The sequence below is a fragment of the Arvicola amphibius genome, chromosome 10, assembly GCF_903992535.2.
Source record: "Arvicola amphibius chromosome 10, mArvAmp1.2, whole genome shotgun sequence".
In the NCBI taxonomy this organism is placed as follows: Eukaryota; Metazoa; Chordata; class Mammalia; order Rodentia; family Cricetidae; genus Arvicola; species Arvicola amphibius.
Window position 1 is genome coordinate 117,019,647 of NC_052056.1, and position 23,100 is coordinate 117,042,746.

A 23,100-nucleotide genomic window follows, 5' to 3' on the forward strand; every position below is an offset into this window, starting at 1 on the left:
TAGGCAGCCAAACGCTACGATCGACACACGGGCCACACACAGCCGAGAAATGCCACAGCATGAGGACGGTGCATCATACACGGACAGAAACACACACACAGAGCCACGCCAGATGGAGAAAGCTGCCCGGGCTGGGCCAAGGATTCGTTACTCCTCCACCCACACAGAGCGACTGGTAGGGTTATGTAATACAAGCTGCAAAAACACTAACCAGCCTCCTTCAAGGGGCCCTGGGCGGAGGGGCACCTCCACTGAAAGTCAGGGGGACCTGTGCAGTCAACTCCTGCTCTCGGAGGCAGTGGGCACTTGTGCCAGCTGACTCAAACCGGGGTGGCCCTGGGAAGTAGCTGGAAGGGAAAGGGGGTGAGGCTTTGGTTTGTTAGTCATGCCCAGAAGCTGGGTGCCCCTCCTTGTGCGAAGGCATGGTGAGAATGTGTAAAGAGAGGGCTGGGGATACAGGTAGTACTTGGGCTTGGAGGGGAGGAGAGAAATGGATGCAAAGATTGGCTTGCCCTTCCCCCACCCCCACCCCACCCCGCCCACCACCTGGCACAGCTCACGGCTTTTCACACACCTAGCTCCTTGCACTTGCCTGATCTGAGCTACCACCATATCACAGCTTAGCCCCTATTGGCCTTTGGCACCCCAAACACACCCCAAGACCTTCCGCTGGGACAACTGGTGCTTTGAAAGCTGACAGCGGTTTAGGGAAGTAAACATTGAGCTGTGAGAATACACATCGGAAGTGGCTAGCAGGTGACTCTCAAAGTTCAGGCTTGCAAGGGAAGCTGCTCCATCCCTCCGCCATACACTGTGTGTGACCTAGGACAAGCCACTAAGCTGTCTCTCAAGTTGGAGCTGCAGGCCCCGGGATGGTTCTGTGAACATCAAAGGAGGGAAAATAACTGTTGAGAATGGATGTATTCAGAAACTTCCGTGTTAGTCTTCACTTTGCTTTTTCCTCTTCCGTCGGTGAATATCGATTGAGCGTGTCATGTGCCGTTGCTAAGCCCAGAGGGTCGCACTGGGGTTTTTCATGTGGTGTGTGGGGAACAAATGTATTCCAGAGTTTTGTGTGGACCTATCTCTTTGTGTTCAAAGTGTTCGTAACATGGTGAAGTGTCTACTTTTAAAATTGAAAGGAGCTAACGAGGAGGGAAATGGCCGTGAGGTTAGCTGGACTCCTCCACCTGTGGACCCACCTAAGGCAGCATCTCTGTCTGTGCAGTAGGTTGTGTTCTTGGTGATGGCGGAGATGGAGGTTAGTGGGAAGGTTCCAGAGTCGGGAGCCCAAAGGTTGGTGCCAGAGGAGCTTCTGAGCTGTGAATGGGAAGTGTTTGCCAAACCGGGACACTGAGGACAGTGTGACTTGTCAGAGTAGTGACTGTCCATGCTGGAAGAGATAAAAGGTTGAGAATTCTTACCCTTGGGTCTCTGGAGCTGCCTGACCATCATGGCTGTGGTGTCCCCTGGGATGCCCTCTGGTCCCCGAGGGTTATAATCACATGGTAAAGCCAGGTAGCTGCTGCAAACTGGAGAAGGTGAGTGTCCAGTTAAGGAAGACCAACCATGCCTCGAGCTCAGCTTCAGCACCCCGGGCATCTGTGATTCAGTATTCTCTATCCTAACTCTGAGGTACTGGGTGCCCTGCACTGCTCTCTCCCTTCCCCTTCTCACCCGCTCTCTTCTTCCTTCTCCTCAGCTCCAGGAACCCCTACATCAATTTTCATTTGACAAGCTGGTGACCAAGATGCCCAGAGATTAGTCCCCATGCGTGTGCGTCACCTTAGACACAGTCATAAGACACAGCAAGCCTCCAGTCTTCCGGACCTGTTGCTCGGGGACACGTCCCTTCCCTGCTCCTGACGTCTGCCTGGTCAACCTTGGCTTCCTCAGAGAATAAGGAAGGAGGTGGGACACATGAAACCATGCCACCCAAGGCTGAATGGCAATGAGCAAGTGACGCCAAGTTGACGTCAAAGACTGAAGCGACTGAAATTCTGCAACTAGCTCTTTTCTCGGAGTAACGCGGGGCCCCTGCAAGAGTCATCTTAGCTTGGAGGTCTTCCAAAGGACACAGGCACCATGGAAGAGCACACATTTGGAGTTCAGCAGATCCAACCCAATGTCATTTCTGTCCGTCTCTTCAAACGCAAAGTCGGGGGTCTGGGCTTCTTGGTGAAGGAGCGGGTCAGCAAGCCACCCGTTATCATCTCCGACCTGATTCGAGGAGGTGCCGCGGAACAGAGCGGCCTTATCCAAGCCGGAGACATTATTCTAGCCGTCAATGGCCGGCCCCTGGTGGACCTCAGCTATGACAGCGCCCTGGAGGTACTCAGGGGCATTGCCTCTGAGACCCATGTGGTCCTCATTCTGAGGGGCCCCGAGGGCTTCACTACACACCTGGAGACCACCTTCACAGGAGACGGAACCCCCAAGACCATCCGGGTGACCCAGCCCTTGGGTCCCCCCACCAAAGCTGTCGATCTGTCCCACCAACCGTCAGGCAGCAAAGACCAGTCATTAGCAGTAGGCAGGACCATGGGTCCTGGTAATGGGCCTCAGCATGCCCATGGCAATGGACAGGAAGCTGGCTTAGTCTCCCAGGCTAATGGTCTGGCCATTGACCCTACAATAAAAAGTACCAAGGCCAATCTCCAGGACAGCGGGGAGCATGATGAACTGCTGAAAGAGATAGAACCTGTGCTGAGCCTCCTCAACAGTGGAGGCAAGGCAATCAACAGAGGTGGACCAGCCAAAGCAGAAATGAAGGACACCGGTGTCCAGGTGGACAGGTAAGCTATGGGTGTGCAAGTGGGTGCTTGTGTGTCAGTGTGCATGTAGAGGCTCCAGCTGACAACCCAGGAGCCAGCCTGCCCAGCCACATGTCTTGACTGCCCTATCTTTCCCTGGAAATTTCAGTCACGCAAGGTGAGTGGGCCTCCATTTGAAGATGCAACTCTTGACATGAAACCCGCGGTTGTTAATAACTATGGTCCAGGGCATTGTGTCTTCAAGTGTTTGTCCTGTGAATGCTCTCAAAGTCCTATAATGTGGATGTGGGAAAGATGTGTCAAGAGTGGGGTTCAGAGAGATGGAGATGGCTTTGCTAATATTGACCAGAGACTGAGAGGCATGTACACACATGTCTCACTGGACACATAGCTCTTGCCAGGGACTCGGGAAAGAGAGTAGGGAAAAGAAGAAATCTACACCCCATGCTGCTTCCTCCTCTCTGCAGCCAACTGAGGACAAGGGAGGCTTCCGAGGAGAGGGAAAGACAGCAGAATTAGTTCTAAAACCCCTAAACCACAGTCTTCCAGTCTTGAACCCTGGGGGTAGACCCTGAAGTACTGGGAATGCCCCCTCTTGTTCACCAAACTGCAGCTTTCGGAGTCTTCTGGTGGAAGGGATCCTGGCAGAACTAGAGACATTGCCAGCTTCTTCCGAGGGAGGAAAGAGCAGCTGGCCCTAGCAGTCAGAGAGTTGTGTGTCCCACAACAAGGGAATTCCCTCTGCCTCTTACACCATCAAAACCAATAGCCCTGTGCCATGCCACCCAGAATCCAAGCCCTGCAGGCATTGGTGACACTCACCGAGGCTGTGCAATGTGCCAGGACTCCAGAGTTGTATCTTCTGTGCTCATGACACAAGCTGGTCCTAGCCAAACCCTATTCCTCAACAGAAGAGATGTTCCGAGAGTTTTAAATGAGACTCTGCTGCTGTGGCGGAGCCCCTGGCCGATGGTGGCTGACCCTCAGCTGTATCCACAAGACTCACAGTGGATGCTAGGTACTCCTCGCCATGTGACTAATTTGACCCTGTCTCTCAGGTGACACAGAAGACACAAAGGGGCCACATAGAATATAAGCACTAGTGGGTGCTGGTGTAGTTACAGAGCAAACGGTGACTCTAAAAAGTCCTAACTGTGATATAAGGACAGTGTCAATCTCCTGAAGAGGAAGCCAGCAATCGAGAGTATCAGTGCACACTCGGGACCTCGTTGGAGGAAGTCCCACTTGTTCATCCCGGCTGCCCCGCTAGCTTCACCCCAAAATAATCACACAGAAACTGTATTAATTAAATCACTGCTTTGCCCATTAGCTCTACTTTCTTATTGGCTAATTCTTACATCTTAATTTAACCCATTTCTATTAATCTGTGTATCGCCACGTGGCAGTGGCTTACTGGCTAAGTTTCAGCATGTCTATCTCCGGCAGCAGGTCCATGGTGTCTCTCCACCATGTCTTCTTCTTCCCAGCATTCAGTATTATAGTCAAATGTCTCGATGTTCATTGTATTCAGGATCCATCCATCCATAGGTGCTGATCTAACCTTTAAAGGCCCAAGTATCGTTTTGCATTCTAAGTTGGCATTTTCAAAAGCCAGAGATTCAATAAGTGCTCCTCTAGCATCTGGGTCTGTTACTCCTATTTGTACAGCCTTAGTTAATCTTTGTAAAAAAAAGTCACTAAAGGGTTCTCTCTGGCCCTGTTTAACCCTGGCATATGATTCAATTATTTTTCCTAGTTCTTGAGTCCTGCCCCAAGCATTTAAGGCTGCTTTGTGGCATAGGGACCCACCTCGGCCAGCAGGTCAAGGGTGTGTGCCTGGACCAGAAACTGCTGCACACATGGGAGCATCAGGTATAGAAGGACATAGGTGTGTCATCTTGGCATCTCAAGTGCCACAGCCGTGTCACAATCTGTGGTACAGTTTCTGAAATGAACCATTCATCCTCAAGGAGACAACAGGTCAGGCTGGCTTCACTTGCTACTCCCAAATTCTGTGGCCTCACACAAGGAAGATCAAATCTGTCATCTACACAGAAGGTCCTGTGATTATGGAGACCCTTTGTCCTTATGTGAGACTTATCATTGGTATTTCATGTCCTTCTGTCCCATGTGGTTCCACCTCCACAATGCAAGGAGCACCCCTGAACCCAGAGAGGAACAGCCCAGGATGTCCATAAGCCCACTGCCACTCAACTTCCTGGAGGCTGAAATCCAATGCCAGAGTCAATGACGTAAATTAGGAACCAGAAGCCCAGAGTGCATTTTCCTTGGGGTTGGTTTCACATTGGCATCCCTGAGACCATCAGGGAGGGACCCTTGGTACTCACCGCTGTGGGGAAGATCTTGTAATCTCAGTGACCTCCCTGACCAGATGCTGTTTGATTGGCACTGGCAACTTGGAGACTGGATGAACGGTTGCCATACTGAGCCACTTAGGAGACAGTGGGGTACTGTATCCAGATCCAACATCCAGGGCACGCTCACCAGCCAGTGACTGCTCAGGTCACCAGGAGCAGCAGCCACTTGCTAGTTTAGGGTACTGCCTGTCTCATCTCTGTGGCCCTTCATCCCTCCTATGTGTGGACTCGGCTCTCTGCCCATCACTGGGGTTTATGGGGACCAAATGTGATGATACATTATTCTAAAATGGCAGCAGAATCCCTTTACACTGGGAGCCAGGTGGCCCCAAGAGCCTGTAAACCCAGACTTCTGGTCCATTCTGTATTTGAGAGTGGTCACTTTAAAAAGTGTCAGAGGATGTCAAGGTTGCTCAGCTTGCTGCCCTGAGGCAGGGTTCTAAGGAGGCCAAGGTCCCTGGTTCAGCATCCATCTGGAACAGCCGGTCATCCTGGCCCTATGATCAGGAAACTAACCAGCCCCCTATTCACTTTTGCAAGGCACTAGGGCGGCCCCTCTGCACCTCTTCAGAGGTCATGTAAATGTTGCAGTAGATGTAGGCCACTGGCTTCTGCCCGCTTTTCTAAATGAGCAAACTGAGGGCCAGAGAGCTGAAGCCAATCAGCCAGGGTCACACAGTCCTGCCTGTAACCTACAGCAAGTGTCTGGAACTAAAGGGCCAAAAGAAGCAGCTGTGGGGCGGGGGAGGGAGGAGCAATATGCAGGGCACCTGCTCTGTGGCGAGCCTGAATCAGAGGCTTGTGCTATATACCCATCTCAGCCGACCACTCCCGGGGAGGCTGGCCCCACACTGCCGTCTGTATGCCAGTCCCATTTCTGTGATGAATCAAGCAGGGATCAAAGAGGCTCTGTCATTTATCCCAGGTCAGTTAGCAAACAAACCAAATTCAGGCCCAAGGCTGTGCTCTTGACCTCTGTGGCCTCATAGATGGTCCCGTTGCCCTCAGTGTGTTTGACTACTGGCCCCCTGCCCCTGGGTGTCTAAAGCTATCAGAATATTTCATCCAGCTCTGGAAGGGAAACTGAGATCTTGCAGTTCCTCTGGCTTAGGACAAGGTGACCATGACTTGCCATCCTTCAAGATGAGAAGGAGGGCCCCCCCCCAACTTACAGAAGAGCCTCTCTGATGGGTTTTGCAGGTTTCCTAGCCTTCCAGCCATCATGATGGAAGAACCAGGATCCCAGGTCCATTCTTTTTGTAGCAGGGCCAGGCGACTAGCCTGTTTCTGTGCAGCTAATTAGTGTTTGCTCACCATAATGGTGGCCAAGAAGAGGCTAGGGAGATGGCTCAGTGGGTAAGTGCTTGCTGCAGGACATGAGGACCCGAGCTCAGATCTCAGGTAACCACATAAAAAGTGCTAGAGAGACAGAGACTGCCAGATCCCTGCCTGGTTTGCTGATCAGTCCTGCTTACCTGGAGAGTTCCACCAGAGGGGGAGACCCTGTTTCAACAAAGAAGATGGACAGTGAGCTACACACACACACACACACACACACACACACGTACACACATGCTCATACACACATGCACAAATACACACAGTGACCTCAGTGACCCTCAGCGGGGCTGGCCCCAGGCTGCCTGAGTTGGCGCACACTGCACACAAGAGCTCTGAATGGGACTGCGAAAGCTCTCCCACAAACTTCCATGCCACAAGCCAGAGCGACTTCCGGTCTCTCCCTCATCAGACACGCATGTCTTCCCCAATCTGTTCTCCCCTGCCTCGTCCCCTTTCTGTCTTGTCACTTGGACACTCAAACTATGGAAGAACTCACTTGTCTACCTCCCCCTAATCGACCTGTCCCCAGCGGGCTTCTCACCGCCTTGCACCCAGTGAAGTTTTGAGCAAACAGAGTCTCACCCCTGATTCTGCTCTCAGAGCTGGGGACTCGCTGAGGAAGTTCTCCCCTCCCTGAGTCACATCAGAGGCATGAAGAATAGACAAGTAGACGTTTGCCGTCATCTCTCCCAGTGACTCATGCCAGGGAGGAAATAGGCCAGAGATTTGGGGGGAAGTAGCTCAAGAGGGAGGAGAACGTTAGGTGGGGGAAGACAGAGGTGCCAGTCATGTGGAAGTCAGGGAGGGGGAGCCTGACAAGAGAGTAGAGTGGGAACAGAGGTCCTGAGACAGGGACCGGCATGAGGGCTTCAGCGGGGTGATGGGAGGCTCCAAGGGTAAACAGTAAGAGGAGCTTTCTATATAAGCACTGAGGATCAAACTCGGGTCCTATGCTTGCACACAGGCCTCTCTGAGCTACCTCCCAACCTCACCGTTTCAGGATTCTGAGTGTGTGTGTGCAGTAAGGATGACTGTTAACACTCTCCGCCTCCAGGTGGGGCAGAACAGACATTGGGTCAGTACATAGGAACCCTCTTGTGCTCCAGCATCCAAACCCAGCCTATGACCCCCAATTTCTTTATTCACCTACTCTTGCAGGTGTAGATTGAAGGGTAATTAGAGTCAGTCATGTGACTGAGCCCCAACGCCCCACCTCTCTTCCAAGCTTCAGCATGTCCCTTCTTGGGTTCCCATTCTCAAAAGCAGATGTTACAGCATATCCTGATGGCACACGCCTGTAATCTCAAGCCCTGGAAAGCTGAGGCACAAGGGTGACAAGTTTGAAGCCAGTCTGGGCAAAGTAGTAAGGCTGTCTCAAAAAAAAAAAAAAATACTGACTGGGGATGTAGAGTGTTTGCCTAGGATGCACAGAGCCCTGGCTTCAATCCTGCACCACGTAAACCAAGAGTGATAACCTACACTGGAATCCTATCATCAGGGGGGTAGAGCGGGAGGCCCCGAAGTCCGAGGCCATTCTTGACTACACAGTGAGTTTAAAGCCAAGATGGGCCTGTCTCAAAAAAAGAAAAACCTCCCCACATTTTGTTCGACAGGACCTCACCATCAGGGCGAGAGCACCCTGATGAAGTCAAAGGGAAGGTTTGGCCAACACGCCCACCTCCCACCTAAACTTGGAGTCTTTGTATTAACTCGGACCCCAGCAACCGAGACCAGGTCGAGGCAGCAATGAACAGCAAGCACAGAGCAAGGAGTATGGGAAGGAGTTAGCCATCATATCCACAGAACGCTGGGGTAGGCCTTCTGCCAGAGCCAGCTAATCTCCAGGGGCCCCATCATCTGGTAGCTGCCTCTATCTTCCCCGAGCCTGACACACAGGCCTGACACACCTCCTCCTTGCCAGGTATTCAGGCTTGGCTGGTGGTCAGCCATGTGAGATTTCCAAGGAGTCAGACCAGTCTGTTCTGTGAGAGAATATGGACCTTGATTCCCGAACTCCCTGTGCTGAGGACCTGGCCAAGGCCATGTGAAGATTCAGGATACTGACATGGTTCTTGGCTTGGGCACATCTCAGCATAGTCTCCACAGATGTCTTTGCCTGTCATCCTGGGGCGTGGCACTGTTACTGTCATGGGGTGGGCGTAGAGGACAGTATGCTCAACAACCCTCCATGCCTGGGACAGAGCCCACTGTGAGGAGGTCTCTGACTCCAAACCTCAACAGTGAAGGCCCAGACATTTTCAACCACATCAAGGTGACTCAAGGCAGCTGGGCAGGCTCTGGGAGCAAAATAAAGTCAGTCATCCATCTACCCTTGCCAGAAGTCAAGAGACAACCTGGTCCTGCTTCAGTGGGCTCCTAGTGTTTCTCCTGCCATAGGAAGATGCTAAAAAGCCCTCACCAAGTCACATTTACCCAGCTGATGAAGCCAATGCTCTCACTTCATTGACCGGGAGTGTCTAGCAGTTCATTTAAAGTTCTGGGCCCCTGGCAGCACAGGTAAAGGTGCTACCTGCCAGGGTTGTTAGCCTGAGTTTGAGTCCCAGGCTACACGGTGAAGAGAATAGATTCCTGTAAGTTCTCCTCTGACTGCCACAATATGCTATCACACACACACACACACACACACACACACGCACACGCACACACTCATATACTCAATTTTTTTAAATTTAATTAAATTTTTAAAAAATATTCAAAAGTCTACATGAGTATGTGGTTTAGCCGGATATACCTCCACGGTCCCCTATGTAATCCTCATTCCCCCCACACACATACAACAAAAAGCAAAAGGCAGCTTTAGAAAGCATCTTTCACTGACTGTGTGCCCTTGGACAGGTGATCCAATCTCTCTGAGCTGCGGCTCCCTTCGCTGTTAAGGAACATCATTATAGTTAGTGTCTGATTTGTGCTGACTGTATGCCAGGCCTTGTACACACATGACCTCACGTAGTACCTAGCCGAGGTGGGTGCCCCACGGGCTTTGGAAGATATCAGAGGCAGCACTCAGCAGTGGGTAGACTAAAGGGCACACGGCGGGGGGGGGGGAAGATCAGGGTGGGAGTTATGGAAATCTAACTACGTTTACTGCAGACTTGGACTTCACATGTGGCTAGTGACCATACCAGACGATACAGGCAGAAAGCATGTCCATCAGGCTACTGCCTGGACAGTGACAAAGACCTTGGGGGACTAGAAGTTTTCTTGTCCCATCTGGTAGGAAAGTTGCTAGTGGGTTCCCCTAGCTCTGTGTGAGGATGGTCCTCTCTCTCAGTCTTTGGCCATGCTGTCATTAACCCTCGTGTGACAAAGGACACACTGAAGCTGGTTGCATGCCCAGACTCATCTGACTAAATAGGCAAAGCCAAGAGCCAGACCTGGTTCTGCCCACTCCCGGCCGTGGATGCTACTTGCGCGCCACTGTGAGCAGACACGGTGGGATGCTTAGGAGCCCTCATCATGCAGATGAATTCCTGAGGTGTACCAGGTCCTCCCCAGTCCTCCTGCCACAGGCTGGGGTTCATGGAGTCTACTCCTGAATTTGTGCTGAGTGTATGGAGATCAGATAGCTCTGAACATTCTCTGGGCTCCAACTAAAATTCCCTGCTCATCATACATAATTCTAAAATCAGTATGTGTTAGTCAAACCACCCAAGCATATTCTTTAAACAAAGGTGCTCATAACAGAAGGAGAAGGGGAGGGAGGGAGGGAGGGAGGGAGGGAGGAAGGAAGGAAGGAAGGAAGGAAGGAAGGAAGGAAGGAAGGAAGGAAGGAAGGAAGGAAAAACACAAAAACTAAATGTTAAACCTGTGAGCTCCTTCCTGTAAGGTCACTAGGAGATCCACTTCAGAGTTGCCTAGGTGATGGACCTCACAAATGCTGGGGTTCTCGCCCTATCTCTGTAGCTGAGAATGTAAGTATCGTGTCTTTCCTGCCCTCTCCTTTAATCTCAGAAGGGATGTGAGCTAGAAGCCATCAATCAGATCTAGTTTCATAGCTCAGCTCAGCTTCAAGCTGTGGGCCTCTAGGGAACACACACTGCCTCTCTGGGCGCTGCTCTCTCATCTGAAACCAAACGCAGTGAATGGCTGTTGAAACGAGATGAAATAACTGTGTACAAGTACCTGGTACATTACAGATGTCTCCAAATGCATTAACCTCCTCCCTTGTCTGCTGAGGCCCCATTTGTGGTCACGTGACGCAGTCAGCTCAGGCACAACAGAGCCGAAATGGAGCTGAGTGACATTTGAAGCAACTCTCTACAGCCCGTTCCCTAGTTAATTGCTGCACAGGTAATCCGTTGACTTGGGAAATGCTGGCCGTCAAGAACCACTCCAGGGACGTTTTGGTGACATTTTAAAGAGGGTGAGACAGAATGTTCCCTCTGATGATGTAATCATCCCCAGCAGAAGAGCAGAAGTAGCTGATCCACGAGCCAGAGGGACTAAGAGAAACCCAGCTAGGAGGGGTGGGCTGGCCCCGTTGGAGCAGTGGGAAGGTAAACCATTTAGGACCCTGCACTGAGAACCAACCTCCCAGCTCCTTCTTAATCCCAAATGACAATTCACGTAGACTTGGGGGGGATGGAATCCCCAAAGCTGGGGAGGTAACACAGGGAGCTAGACAAGAGAGAGCCCCATGCCTGGGACCAGTACCCATGGAGGGATACAAAGTAACTGAGTGGCCTAAAGTTGGGGATAGGGTGTGAAAATAAGGTACAACTCAGTTGGATGCAGGGCCAACAGACAGAGGGGAACAAGAGAGCAGCCTTCGCAGGAAAGGATAGAGGTGACGCGGGCATCTGGGCAGTGTGGTCCTGTCTTTATCTCGGAGGCTGGCTACCCTACAGGTCCTTGCTGACATAGCCTCAGCCTGGGCCGATCAGAGAAAAGGGCAGGACGACAATGGCCTTCACAGGCAAGAGATCAGGTTCTGGAGTCAGGCACAAGCCTGTGGTTGAGGACCACGTGATGTGAGCCAGTGACTTCCTGTACATGGACCTCAGTTTTCTCGTGCGATTCTTATTTTGGTGATGCTGGTGGTTGTCATGGTGAAGAGGGGACGGAAAGGATGGTGATGGGGATTATGGTGTTCGTGGCTATAGCAGCAATGATGGTGGTGATGACAGTCATGATGGTGCGGGTTTGGTGAGGACGAGTTTCTTAGGATTTCATGCTATGAAGAGACACCGTGACCATGGCAACTCTTATAAAGGGAAATATTTAATTTGGGTGACTTACAGTTTGGAGGTTCAGTCTATTGTCGTCAAGATGCTGGAGGGGCTGAAAGTTCTATAGATCCACAGGCAACAGGAAGTGAATTGTGACACTGGGCATAACTTGAGCATAGGAGACCTCAAAGGCCACCCCCACAGTGACATACTTCCTCCAATGAGGCTACACCTCCTAATCGTGCCACTCCCTTTGGGGGGGGGGACATTTTCTTTCAAACCACCACCACGCGCTTGGTCATGATGGTGACGACAATGGTGGTCATGGTTGTGATGCTGAGCACGGTGATGGTGAAGACGGTCACAATGGTGATAACGGGGATTGGCATAATGGTGACGACGGTGTGATGATGGCAATGATGTTGATATTGGTGAGGATGTGTGAATGACGGTCACCGTGATAGGGAAGAAGATGGTGAAGATGTGACAAAGATCATGACAGCGGCAGTGAGGGTGTCACTGGTGTTACTGCCGATGAGGAGGGAAGCCAGAGGCTTGTTTCTGAGTGTGGTGATGACGGTGGCAGCAGTAGTGAATAAGGACAACGCTAATGGTCTCTACTTCAGAGTGAATGTAAGCAGCAGGCTGGAAGCTGTGACCTTACCACTGACCGCCTGTGACCTTGGTCCCTGGGTGAGTTATCCGCCCATAGCCGTGATATAACAACGTGACAGGAGCAACTTAAGGGGGAGTCTGTAACTCACAGTTCTAGGGTGCAGTCCATCACGGCGGGGACGTCAGGACAGCGGGAGCTTGAGACAGCTGGTCACATTGTATGCACTGTCAGGAAGCTATGTGTAATGAATGCTGGGCTCAGCTCACTTTATGTGTTACAGTCCATAGACCCTGGGAACAGCTGTGCCCTCAGCTATATGGGTCTTTCCCTAGGAGCTGACCCAGCCAAGAGAATTCCCCATCAGCATAGCCAGAGACTTGTCTCCCCGCTCATGCTGGACTCTGGAGTTGACAGCAGCTCTAACCTCCACAGCCCTCTCTTCTGCACCATCATCTGTGAAGGGGTGATGGTGGTGATGGTGGTGATGGGGGTAATTGGGGTGATGGGAGTGATGGTGGTGATGGTGGCTAATCCTCATTCCTGCCCCATGGACCATCTAAAGACCTGGAGGAGTCAGGCACACACAAAGGGGCCAGGAGACCATTCAGCTGGTAGAGTGTTTGCCTTGCAAATATGAGGACCTGGGTTTGGTTCCCAGAATCTGCAGAAAGGAAGGCTCCTGGACACTGGAGATGTAGAGGCGGGGAACGGATGGAGTTTCCTGTTCTGTGGTCCCATCAAATTCATAATCTCTATTCTGTGAGAGATTCATAAAGCAAGCTGGATGGCTCCTGAGGAATAGCATCTGAGGCTCACCTCCGGCCTCCACATACTCCTGCACACTCACACACTTGTGAACCACACGCGTTGTGCCTGACACACGCGTCGTGTGTAGGGAATGCTAATTGACTCTATTCACCATTATGAGTGCTATTATTTTCATTGCTATGTCCCCTAAGCTGGTAATTTTTATAAAGAAACCCAAAGCCTTGGTCGAGATCAGAATGAGCCTTGGATCTGGCCTACAGGACTCTCACCCATCCCAAGCCCTACCTTTCCAGTTATGAGCTGTCCTGGGTGAGCAGGGCATACGGTACATACATGAAGAGGGTGACAATGACAGATCTGAGAGGCCCCCAGATTCCCAGTCTTGGGAAATGGGAGCAGGGGTGAGTGACGTCCATGTGGCAGCTTTGTCCTGAGCCTAGAACTGCCTTTCCTGTGTCGGCACTGGGGGAAGGGTGGGGTTCTGGTGAAGGTACGTGGACCCACAGGTGACACAGAGAGACCTGCAAGTGAGCTGGAGTTCTGCACGGATGCGGGACTTCCAGATCAAGGCCACCATCTTGCTATCACTTCCTCACCGTGTCCTCCCTATCCTTGCCTTTCAGAGACGGGGACAGCAAGCTGCACAAAGCTCTGCCGCTGGGCAGCGAGAACGACCGAGTCTTCAATGACCTGTGGGGGAAGGGCAACGTCCCTGTGGTCCTCAACAACCCATATTCAGAGAAGGATCAGGTAAGTGGATACACTGGCAGCACCCTGGGTTCCTGTACCTCCCTGAGGGTGGGGGTGAGGGTGAGGGGAAGGGAGCATGGAATCCCAGAGCCATTGGCCTGGAGACTAAGCCAAGAGGGCAGGGACTGGGGTGTGAAGATCAGCTTCAAGTCTTGATATGCCATGTTAGCAAGCATTTAGGAACTTGTCATTTTCCCAAATTTTACATTCCTGTTACTACCAAGAAGGGCACTCATGTTCCATGTTCTAACACCATAGAAAATATAAGACTCTAAATACTTGTTAAATTTTACAAATCTAAAGATATTTATAAAAATATTTTAAAAAGATCTAAAGCCAGCAAATATCCTCACTAATACTTTTTTCCCCTTAATGCCAACTGTAGAGACCAATAGGATTGGTTGCTTTTTGTGCGTTCTATCATGTCATATATAAAGAGACAAATGACCCTCGTGTTAGTCTTCCTTCATAACAAATGAAAGTGTCCGCACTTGGCCTTGCTTTCTTGCGTGTTAACATGTCTAAAAGATAAGTTCCTGTGAGGAGGCAAAGGAGCTGGTGTCTTAAGTAGGGTTTCTATTGGTGTGATAAACACCAGGACCAAACACTACTTGGAGAGGAAAGCGTTTATTTCACTTTACAGTTTCCAGGTAATAATCCATCACTGAAGGAAGTCAGGGCAGGAACCTGGAGGCAGGAGCTGATACAGAGGCCATGGGGGGGTGCTGCTTACTGGTTTGCTCCTCATGGCTTGCTCAGCCTGCTTTCTTATAGAACCCAGGACCACCAGTCCAGGGGTAATACCATCCACGATGGGGTGGGCCCTGGGTGGGCCCTCCATGTCAATTACTGATTAGGAAAATGCCCAACAGGTTTGTCTACATCCCCATCTTACTGAGGCTCCCTCTTCTCTGATGACTTTAGCTTGTGTTAAGTTGATACGAAAGTAGCCAGTACAGAGAGCCTGGTTCTTTTTCACAACTGTATAATATTCCAGTGTGAGTCTATGCCGTCCTCTATTGAATAAGTCCTCATAACAGACACTTGGGCCATGGCCACTCTTTGGCTGTGACAACACTGTCCTGTGTGGTATTGTATAGATAGATACTCATTTGGCACATGAACGGACTTAGGAGAAAAAGATTCCTGGAAGTGTTGGGTTGAGGCAAAAGTCTTTTCCATTTCCAGCCTGGTGGCTGTACCCATTTTACCAGATAAGTGGCAGGAGCAGGGGGGCTGTTTGCCCACAGCCCCGCCAGCTCCATCTGTTGCCGAGTATTTCAGTCCGTGCCAATCTGCTGAGACGTGTGCTGACAGCTGAGTCACTGTCCCTGCCATTCCTTTCTAAGACTGCCTCAGCTTGGCCAGAGACCAGCAGCTGCTTCTCTCCTGCCCAGGCAACTGAGGGGCCAGGCCAGAGTGACCCTTGGAAAGAGTCCGTGTCTCCTACCAATGATCCTCGCCCCACAGCGGCAGGACTCGCGGGAGGTCTGGAAGAGGGGAGCTGCACCCCCTCTTCTCAGCACCTGCACACAATTGGAGCCTTTCAGCCCCTCTGAGCCAGGACTCCCAGCCTTTCTGCAGGGCTTCAGAGGCTGGTGAGCCAAGCTGAGACACAGAGGAGGAAGAAATGGGCATGGGGAATTCCACGATCCCACTGGCTGACTCTCCCGCAGCCGGTGACACCCAGGAATGTTTGTGGGGTGAACAGCATTAAACTGTCCTCAAAAATCAAGGCCACATTGGAACAGGAGTGGGCTCAGTGGTTGAGTGTGTACTTAATAGGCAGGAGGGGAGGCCTGGGTTCACCCCAGCCAAACACAAACAAACGAAGGCCACACCAGAACAGGGGTCTCCTGTTCATGGACAAGAAAACAGGCTACTATGCTGTTCAAAAATTCCTTCATAATTTCTTTTTATTGTAGCAGAGAGAGGTCCTAAGAATGGAACCCAGGTCTTGGCATGTGAGCACAAAGCTCCGTACACTAGACTATATCACTATCCCTTGGCTTTTTTGATGTACAGCCCAGGCTAGCCTTGAACTTGTAAATCTCCGGCCCCTGCCTCCCAGCTGCTGGGAATACAGGTATGAACCACTACACTGGGTTATAGTTCCTTTCTTTATTAAAAATAAAGCCATGTGTACCTTCCCAAGACAAAGACAGACAGGAAGTGGTGCCTCCGGCCAGACCCAGGCTCCACCACCATTTGTCAGGTGTGCAGTCTGTTGTCCTAAGAGATGAGTCGGATTTTTAATTTATGGCCATTGTTTCAGAGTGTCGTGCAGAAACAGCAATGTTTCTCCTTTAAACGTGCACTGTCTAGCCATATGTGAGCCTGTCCTACTAGGGAGAGTCTTAGTCACTGCTCTGTTGCAGGGAAGAAGCACCATTACCAAGGCAACTCTTAGGAAAGTGTTTAGCTGAGGGCCCGCTTACAGTTTCAGAGGTACCGTTCCTTTCCGTCATGGCAGGGAAGATGCAGCGTGACAGCAGGCACTGGAGCAGTAGCTGAATGAGACTCTGGGCCGGGCATAGGCCTTTGAAACGTCCAAGCCCACCTCCAGTGACACATCTCCAACAAGGCCACGCCTCCTGATCCTTCTAATCCTCTTCAAAGTTTCACTCCCTGGTCCCTAGGTATTCAAATATAGGAGTCTATGGGGCCACTCCTATTCAAACCGCCACAGGGGAACAGCAGTCTACATAAGCCAATCTGCTCACATGGACTCTCCCCTTTGGGACAGTCCCCACCACCCAGTACTGTCACCATCTTAGCAAGACCACGTACCCATTACCGCTCATTAACACACCCATGCTGCTGGCTTTATTTTTACATTTAGGATAGCAGATGAATATTTTTATATCCATTTTTTTTCCTTACTGTCGTTGTTCATGCATGCTAGGTAGATGCTCTACCGTTGAGCCATAACCCCATTCTTTTGTGTTTTTCTAAGATTCATTTTTACTATCTTTGTTATGTGTACATGTGTGTGGGTATGTGCACATGAGTGCAGTGTCTACAGAGTTCAGAAAAAAAGTATCAGATCCCCCCTGAAACTGGAATTACAGGCAGTTATGAACCTGCCAACATAGGTGTTGGGAATTGAACTTGGGTCCTCTGCAAGCGTATTACCTACTCTGGGCTTCTGAGCTGTCCAGCCCCTCCCCGATTCTTTAAAAATAAATTTTTTAGATGAAGTCTCACTAAATTACCCTTTCTGACCTTTAACTCACTCGATAGCCTGAGCAGTTCTTTACCCTGCCCATCCTCCTGCCTCAGCCACCTGAGTAGCTAGCTGGCTATATTTTTATTATAAACAATGGGTAGAAATTGGCTAAGAAGTTCCTATGTGTCAAGAAAGATAAGAAATGAGAAGTATTCTTGCCTGCGCAATGTATACCCAAATGCACTATTTGAAATTGTCAGCCTGCTTTGCTGGTTTGCCAATGGAGTTTGTCATCTCCTGTTGGTGAGTTTGGCTGAAGGAGAAGTTTGGGGAAGAAGCAGAAACATTCTTGACTTTTCTAGAAATAACTGGAAGGCCCTGGCAAAGTCTGAGCAAGGGGACGGCTGTGACCACTTCCTTTTATGCTGTTCACCTTGTTGGAAGTGGTAATTTGCAAAAGCTCACCTTGATCTTCTTGTTAGAGGGGGCGAGCTCAGGACAGAGAATATGGCAGAAGTGATTGGGGGATAGGCTTCTTAGCCGGTGGGCAACAGAGGGGTGATGAGGGGTGCTGAGCACCGAGGACCCAGTAAGATGACCAAGTGGTGCTGTCTGAAAGACTGGCCCAGAGCCCAGCAGTGAGGGGTTGGGCCCACTCTACCCTCACATCAGATCCTCAGAACAATCCATGACCGAAAACTCCATTGGTCTAACACGATCTTCCCAGATGCACTGACTGTAAATCCAGACTCCATATTGCCTTCAGAAACAAGAGCTGAAGGAGCTGAGCTGAGCGTGATGATAGTGGTGGTCAAGGGTAGCCTGGGTGACATAGTGAGACCCTTTCTCAGAAAGGGGGAAATAAGCACCCTGGATACAACTGGCACAAGAGGGCGCTTTCCCTGAATTCACTTGGTTCTGTGTTCAATCCTCAAGACAGAGGGAGCAAGTGCTTTCCTTGAGACCCAAGTTTAGGGTGCATTTGCCAGATCCAGAGATAAGGAGGCAGAGCTGTGTCCGGTCGGCCTCTCATCCGCGTGCCCTGGGCCTTCATGTGGAGCCAGTCAATAGACAGCTGGTCTTGTCAGATGTGGACTGTCTCCCAGAGGCTACTCAAACCATCTCACCCGACGCTGCTAAAGCCCACCTCCTTCTTCCCTGAAGCAGCTTGCTTTTCTCTTTCATACTTTAACCAACGATTTTTTATTTTAATTGTTTTGAGAATTTCAAACAGGAGTGCTGAGCTTATATCATTTCCTGCCCTCCCTCTCCCTGCTCAAATGCCTCCTGTCTCCCTCACTCCCGATCCAATTCATGATCTCTTCTTTAGTCATTCTTGAGGGGGGGGTGCGTGTGCATGTGTGTATGTGTGTGCACGCGTGCACACACGCGCACCGCAGTCAAGCATTTTCTGTATTTGCACAGCAGTGGCTTTCTGTGATGCTACTTTCATCTGCTACTTCTGTGAGCATCCTCAGACAGACAGCACTGTTCACTGCACAGAGACCTCACTGTCTGCTTCCCCTGTCCGAAAGAGACTGGGTGACCATGGAGGGGGGCAGCTGTCTGTACTCCCCCTCCCCAGAACTGGGCAAAGGGGCAGAGATTATGAAGAAAGCAAGGAAGACACAGGCTGGACATGAGAAAGAACTTCCTAACTCAGAGTACCTTTTTTTTTAAGAAATAATGAGGCCACACTCTTGGCCCAGAGGTGAGTGCCATCATCCTTGGGGGCTCATGTTTGTTTAAATTTGGAGAGCCTGGCACACAGGTGCTGCCCTTAAGCCAGCCTGGGAAAGCCGAGCTGTTTCTTTCTATACAGAGGTGATTTCTCTTGGTTAGCTATGAGGAGGGCCAGAAAGCCTGTAGTTTCTAGTCTTTGGTTATACCTCTGTGGACCTCGTCCTGCACACCCTCAGCGCAAATTGCATCTGGCCCAAGATGGAAGGTGGGATGAGCTACTTCCCATGATTCCAAATGCTTCCTTGAAACCCTTGGACCTAACTCTGGGGTAGAAGCAGAAAAAAGTCAACTCCACCTTCCCTGTCCTCGAGAGCCTTGTGGCCAAGTGCACATCTGCTGTGTGCTTAGTGCTGAGCAGGGTCTTATGGGAACTTGTGTGGCTCATTGGCCAGCACGGGAGGCTTGCTCTGAGAGGTAACACTGGGCCTGAGCTTTTGAAGATCAATAGGAGTTGGCCTAGCATAAAGTAGATAAAAGTTTCCTGGTTTAAAAAAAAAATGATTATGGCTGACAGGCTATGGGTTTGCATTTCTGAGGCTCTCTCCTGGATCTCTGCTGTTATCTTTGATGCTTGCTCCACTTGATGCACGCACCATGCTAAGGCCCTTCTGTGATAATCACCATATGTAAAATGTCACAACCGATAAATAGCATGAGACCTGATGCCTGTCCCCTCTCCCTGTGTTCTTTTCTCTCTACTGCGACAGAATGTCTGAGCAGGCAGCTTTGGAGAGGAGAGGTTGTTTTCGTTACACAGTTCAGGGGGTTCAGTCCACTATGGCAGGAAAGACATAGAGGTGGGAGCCATCTTGGCTGCAGCGGTGGCAGGAGGGTGAGGCTGCTTCCTCATATCTTGGCTGATCAGGAAGTGGAGCTAAAACAGGAAGAGGGGCAGAAATATTTCCTCATTGACAGTCACCCAGTGACTCACTTCCACTAGCCAGGCAGGCTCCTGGCCTCTCAACATCATCACCCTCTGAGGTCCAACTGTTCAAAACATGAGCTTGTGGGAAGCCGTGTTCCATTCAGCCAGAACGCTCTATAGATCCCTAGGAATGGAGCCCAGCCATTCTCGATGCCCCCTTTCATTGGTTACCCATGTCCCTCATGTGTCCCAGTTGTTCTCCTAATGGAGAAGTAACTTCGCACCATCTTTCGGCGTCTAGCCAACCACTCGCCCAGCCTACAGTGCACAGGAAGTGAAGGTTGCAAGCCGGAAGTGGCTTCTCCCCTGGAGTCTGCCCCTGCTGTCTCCCGCCTCCTGCTGGCTGAAGAGATTACACAGCCGCTCTAGTGGCCTTTCTTGTGATTCCCTCCCCACCCCTCACCTCAGCGGGAACTGGCATTTCCTCTCCCTAGAGACCGAGGGCTTCCTGGCCACTTTCAAAATGTCAGAATTCATTGTGGAGCCTCTCTGTATTTCCAATCAAATGCCAGCACTTCGGCCTCTGGGGAGTTCCAATTACAAGTCAAGAGGAGCCAGGCTCCTGAGCCCATACTCCCTAGTCTGCATGGGAATCTCAAGACCTGGGGCCTGCTCTGCTGAATGGCAGAGGGACAGCAGCCCTTTGGGCCCCAGCAGAAGAGGGACAGAACAGACACTCTGTCTCACAGCTTCGGGCCCATCGCGACAGCAGGGAACCTCAGTCAGCCCTGACCCAGGCTTGTTAGTGATGTCAAAATAAAAATAACAGCCGTGGAGATAGACATGCAACCATTAGAGCCCAGGGTTTCCTGGCCACAGCATAGCAGCCAACCCTGCTGTAGATGGGGCCAGGATGGCCCAGTCCTCACTGGTGATTACCATCAGATGACAAGTTAGCATGGAGCCAAGGACCCCCCCCCCCAACATAAGGACTCATCCTCTCCTATGGAATAATGGTGGTCCCCACAGCAGCCGTGCCTGATACTTACTGAGCCTTTTCAGTGCTGTGCTGAGTACTTCCGGATTGACATCTCTTTTCATCCCCAGCCCTACCCAGGAAGTACTGTCTGCATAGTGTGTGCCTTGACTTGGTACCCATAGATCCACTGGGGCACAGGCCGAAAATACTCACAAAATTGCACCTACACTGAATGATGCAGACTATTGTTTTTATTACCCCCTTCCTAATATTGCAGCGCAGCTACTTGGGTCATGTTTCTAGAGATAACTTAAAAGTACATAGAAGACTGGGCCGGCAAGATGGCTCAGTGGGTAGGAGCACTTGCTGAACAAGCATGAGGACCTGAGTTCAAATCTGGAACCCACATAAAAAGCTAGGTATGGCTGTACATGCCTATAACCCTGGCCTTTGGGGCTAGAGACAGAAGGATCTCAAGAGCTTTCTGGCCAGTCAGTCTAGGCGATATGGTAGGCTTCAGCCGCAGTGTGAGACCCTGCTTTAAGGGACAAGCCAGAGAGTGATGGGGGAAGACACCCAAAGCCCTGCATCCTGCTCTGGCCTCTGCAGGTACAAACACGTGACCTGTATACTCAAGTGTATGCAACACACACACACACCCCTACACACCCCTACACACCCCTCTGTTGTCCCTATATTATAGCTGGAGAAAGTAAGGCACAGAGATTTAGTATCTCAGTGAAGATCAGTGAGTTCTGAAGATGACGTATGATCACAGTCCCGCCATCCCGCCATCTCAGAGCCCACTCTCAGCTTAACGAGGCCACGTGTGGAAAAAGAGACCAGAGAATAAGGTCGCCGTCCTTACAGTAACTGCCCCATAGAATCGAGGAATGGACACTGCACGTGTCAACACAGTGAAGTCGTGGTCACCAGGCCTGCAGCTAACATCACTGCAAATGAGAAAAATGAAAGACTTTTCCTAATGCTAGGAACAGGGGTGGGTGAGGGGGCTCGGTGGGTAACGGTGCCTGCCGCCATTTGACAGTCTGATTTTGGCTAATTACTAACTCCCCAACATGAGGCAGGGGACTAAGAAACCACAACTCCCCTCTTTCTTCGGCATCCTGTCTGTCACCCACATCCGTGACCTGTGTCTCTTGGGGACACCTATGCCTACTTGAACAGACACTTGGGCTCTCCGACCCTGTTCTGTCGGTGAGGACTAGAGAGCTGGTGGGTATGCTCTGGGCTGGGCCCTTCTGGGCACTAAGTAGGCATTTGCAAGAGATGCTCAACACCAGCTGAAACTGAGTGTGGCCGCATCTCTGAAGAAGCTCAGGGTCATCGTTTCTTCGTCAGATATTTGCCTGGACTTCCAGAAGCATCTCTCCTAAGGCAAGCTAGCATGGACACTTCAGCGATCATCGTGCTGTGTCACTCGGGGTCTCAGGGACTTCTGTCCCCACATGACCCACATAGTCCACCCAGCTGTCCCTAGGAGAGGTCGTTGGCTGTGCTCTGGCTGACATCTCTTGATGCCAGTGGGCTCCTCCCTCCCTGAGATCTACCTGTCTGACCTCCTGAGCATGGAGATGAACCCCTCTGGTTGACCCCACCTTGCTTGGGTCAACTCACCCATATTGAATCCCACTGCCTTTATGAAGCAGACCCTTCAAAACCATGCATTCCAGAAACTTCTCCTGAACAGGGCCTTCTATCCACAGCGATGAGTGACAGAACAGTCTCTGCCAATGCCTTCCTCCCTCTAACTAAGCAGTCTTTTTGGTAACCCCTGGTCTTTATAAGTCCCTTATTCAAAAGAGTATCACCAGCTCTGGGGAGATCACTCCTTCAGTGAAATGCTTGTTGCCCAAGCTTGAGAACCTAAGTTCAAATCCCCAGCACCCATGTAAAAAGCCAGGCAACAGAGTATACACCTGTACCTCTGTTCTGGGGTGTCAGTGAGAGGAGAATTCCTAGACCTCACTGGCCAGCCAGTCTGACCAAGCGGCAAGCTCCATGTTTAGTGACAGACCCCGTCTCAAGAAATAAGGTGGAAGACACGCAATAGGGAACTCTGGACACCACACAATTGTATACAAACAGGTAGAGATAGGACACACATGCACACATATGCACACACATATACACTCATGTGTACATGCATACACATACCCCACATGCACACAAAGACACCAAGTCCTGCTGTCTGGGGGTCAGAGCCAGGGTGGAGCCAGGAAATGGGGTTTGAATGCCCTAGACCAATGTTTGGGTTCAGCCCTGTGGGAACTTCCACATATTCTGCTAATGGTTTGTTTCCACAGCAAGTGTACTCAGTGCAGGCTGTCCCACCTAGGAAGGCCATGGCATTTGATAGGGAACCAAGCAGAATTCTCTGAATGTTGAGTCACTGTGTGGCTCACTATCAAAACCCTTTTCCCATAACCTTAGCCCAAGCCAAGCTGCCCACCCCGCCCCAGCTGATAGCTGAGACCCCCTTCACTTTCCGACAGAGATCCTGACAG

General features: G+C 50.9%; 1 protein-coding gene across 1 annotated transcript in view; it reads left to right on the forward strand.

Moving 5' to 3' along the window:
• Positions 1 to 2,085: 2,085 nt before the first annotated feature.
• Nos1 (nitric oxide synthase 1) overlaps positions 2,086 to 23,100 on the forward strand; it is an 87,374-nt gene continuing 66,359 nt past the window's right edge. The window contains 2 exon segments of the mRNA XM_038344534.2: positions 2,086 to 2,795; positions 13,690 to 13,816. Of these exon segments, the coding sequence (XP_038200462.2) occupies positions 2,086 to 2,795; positions 13,690 to 13,816 (837 nt within the window).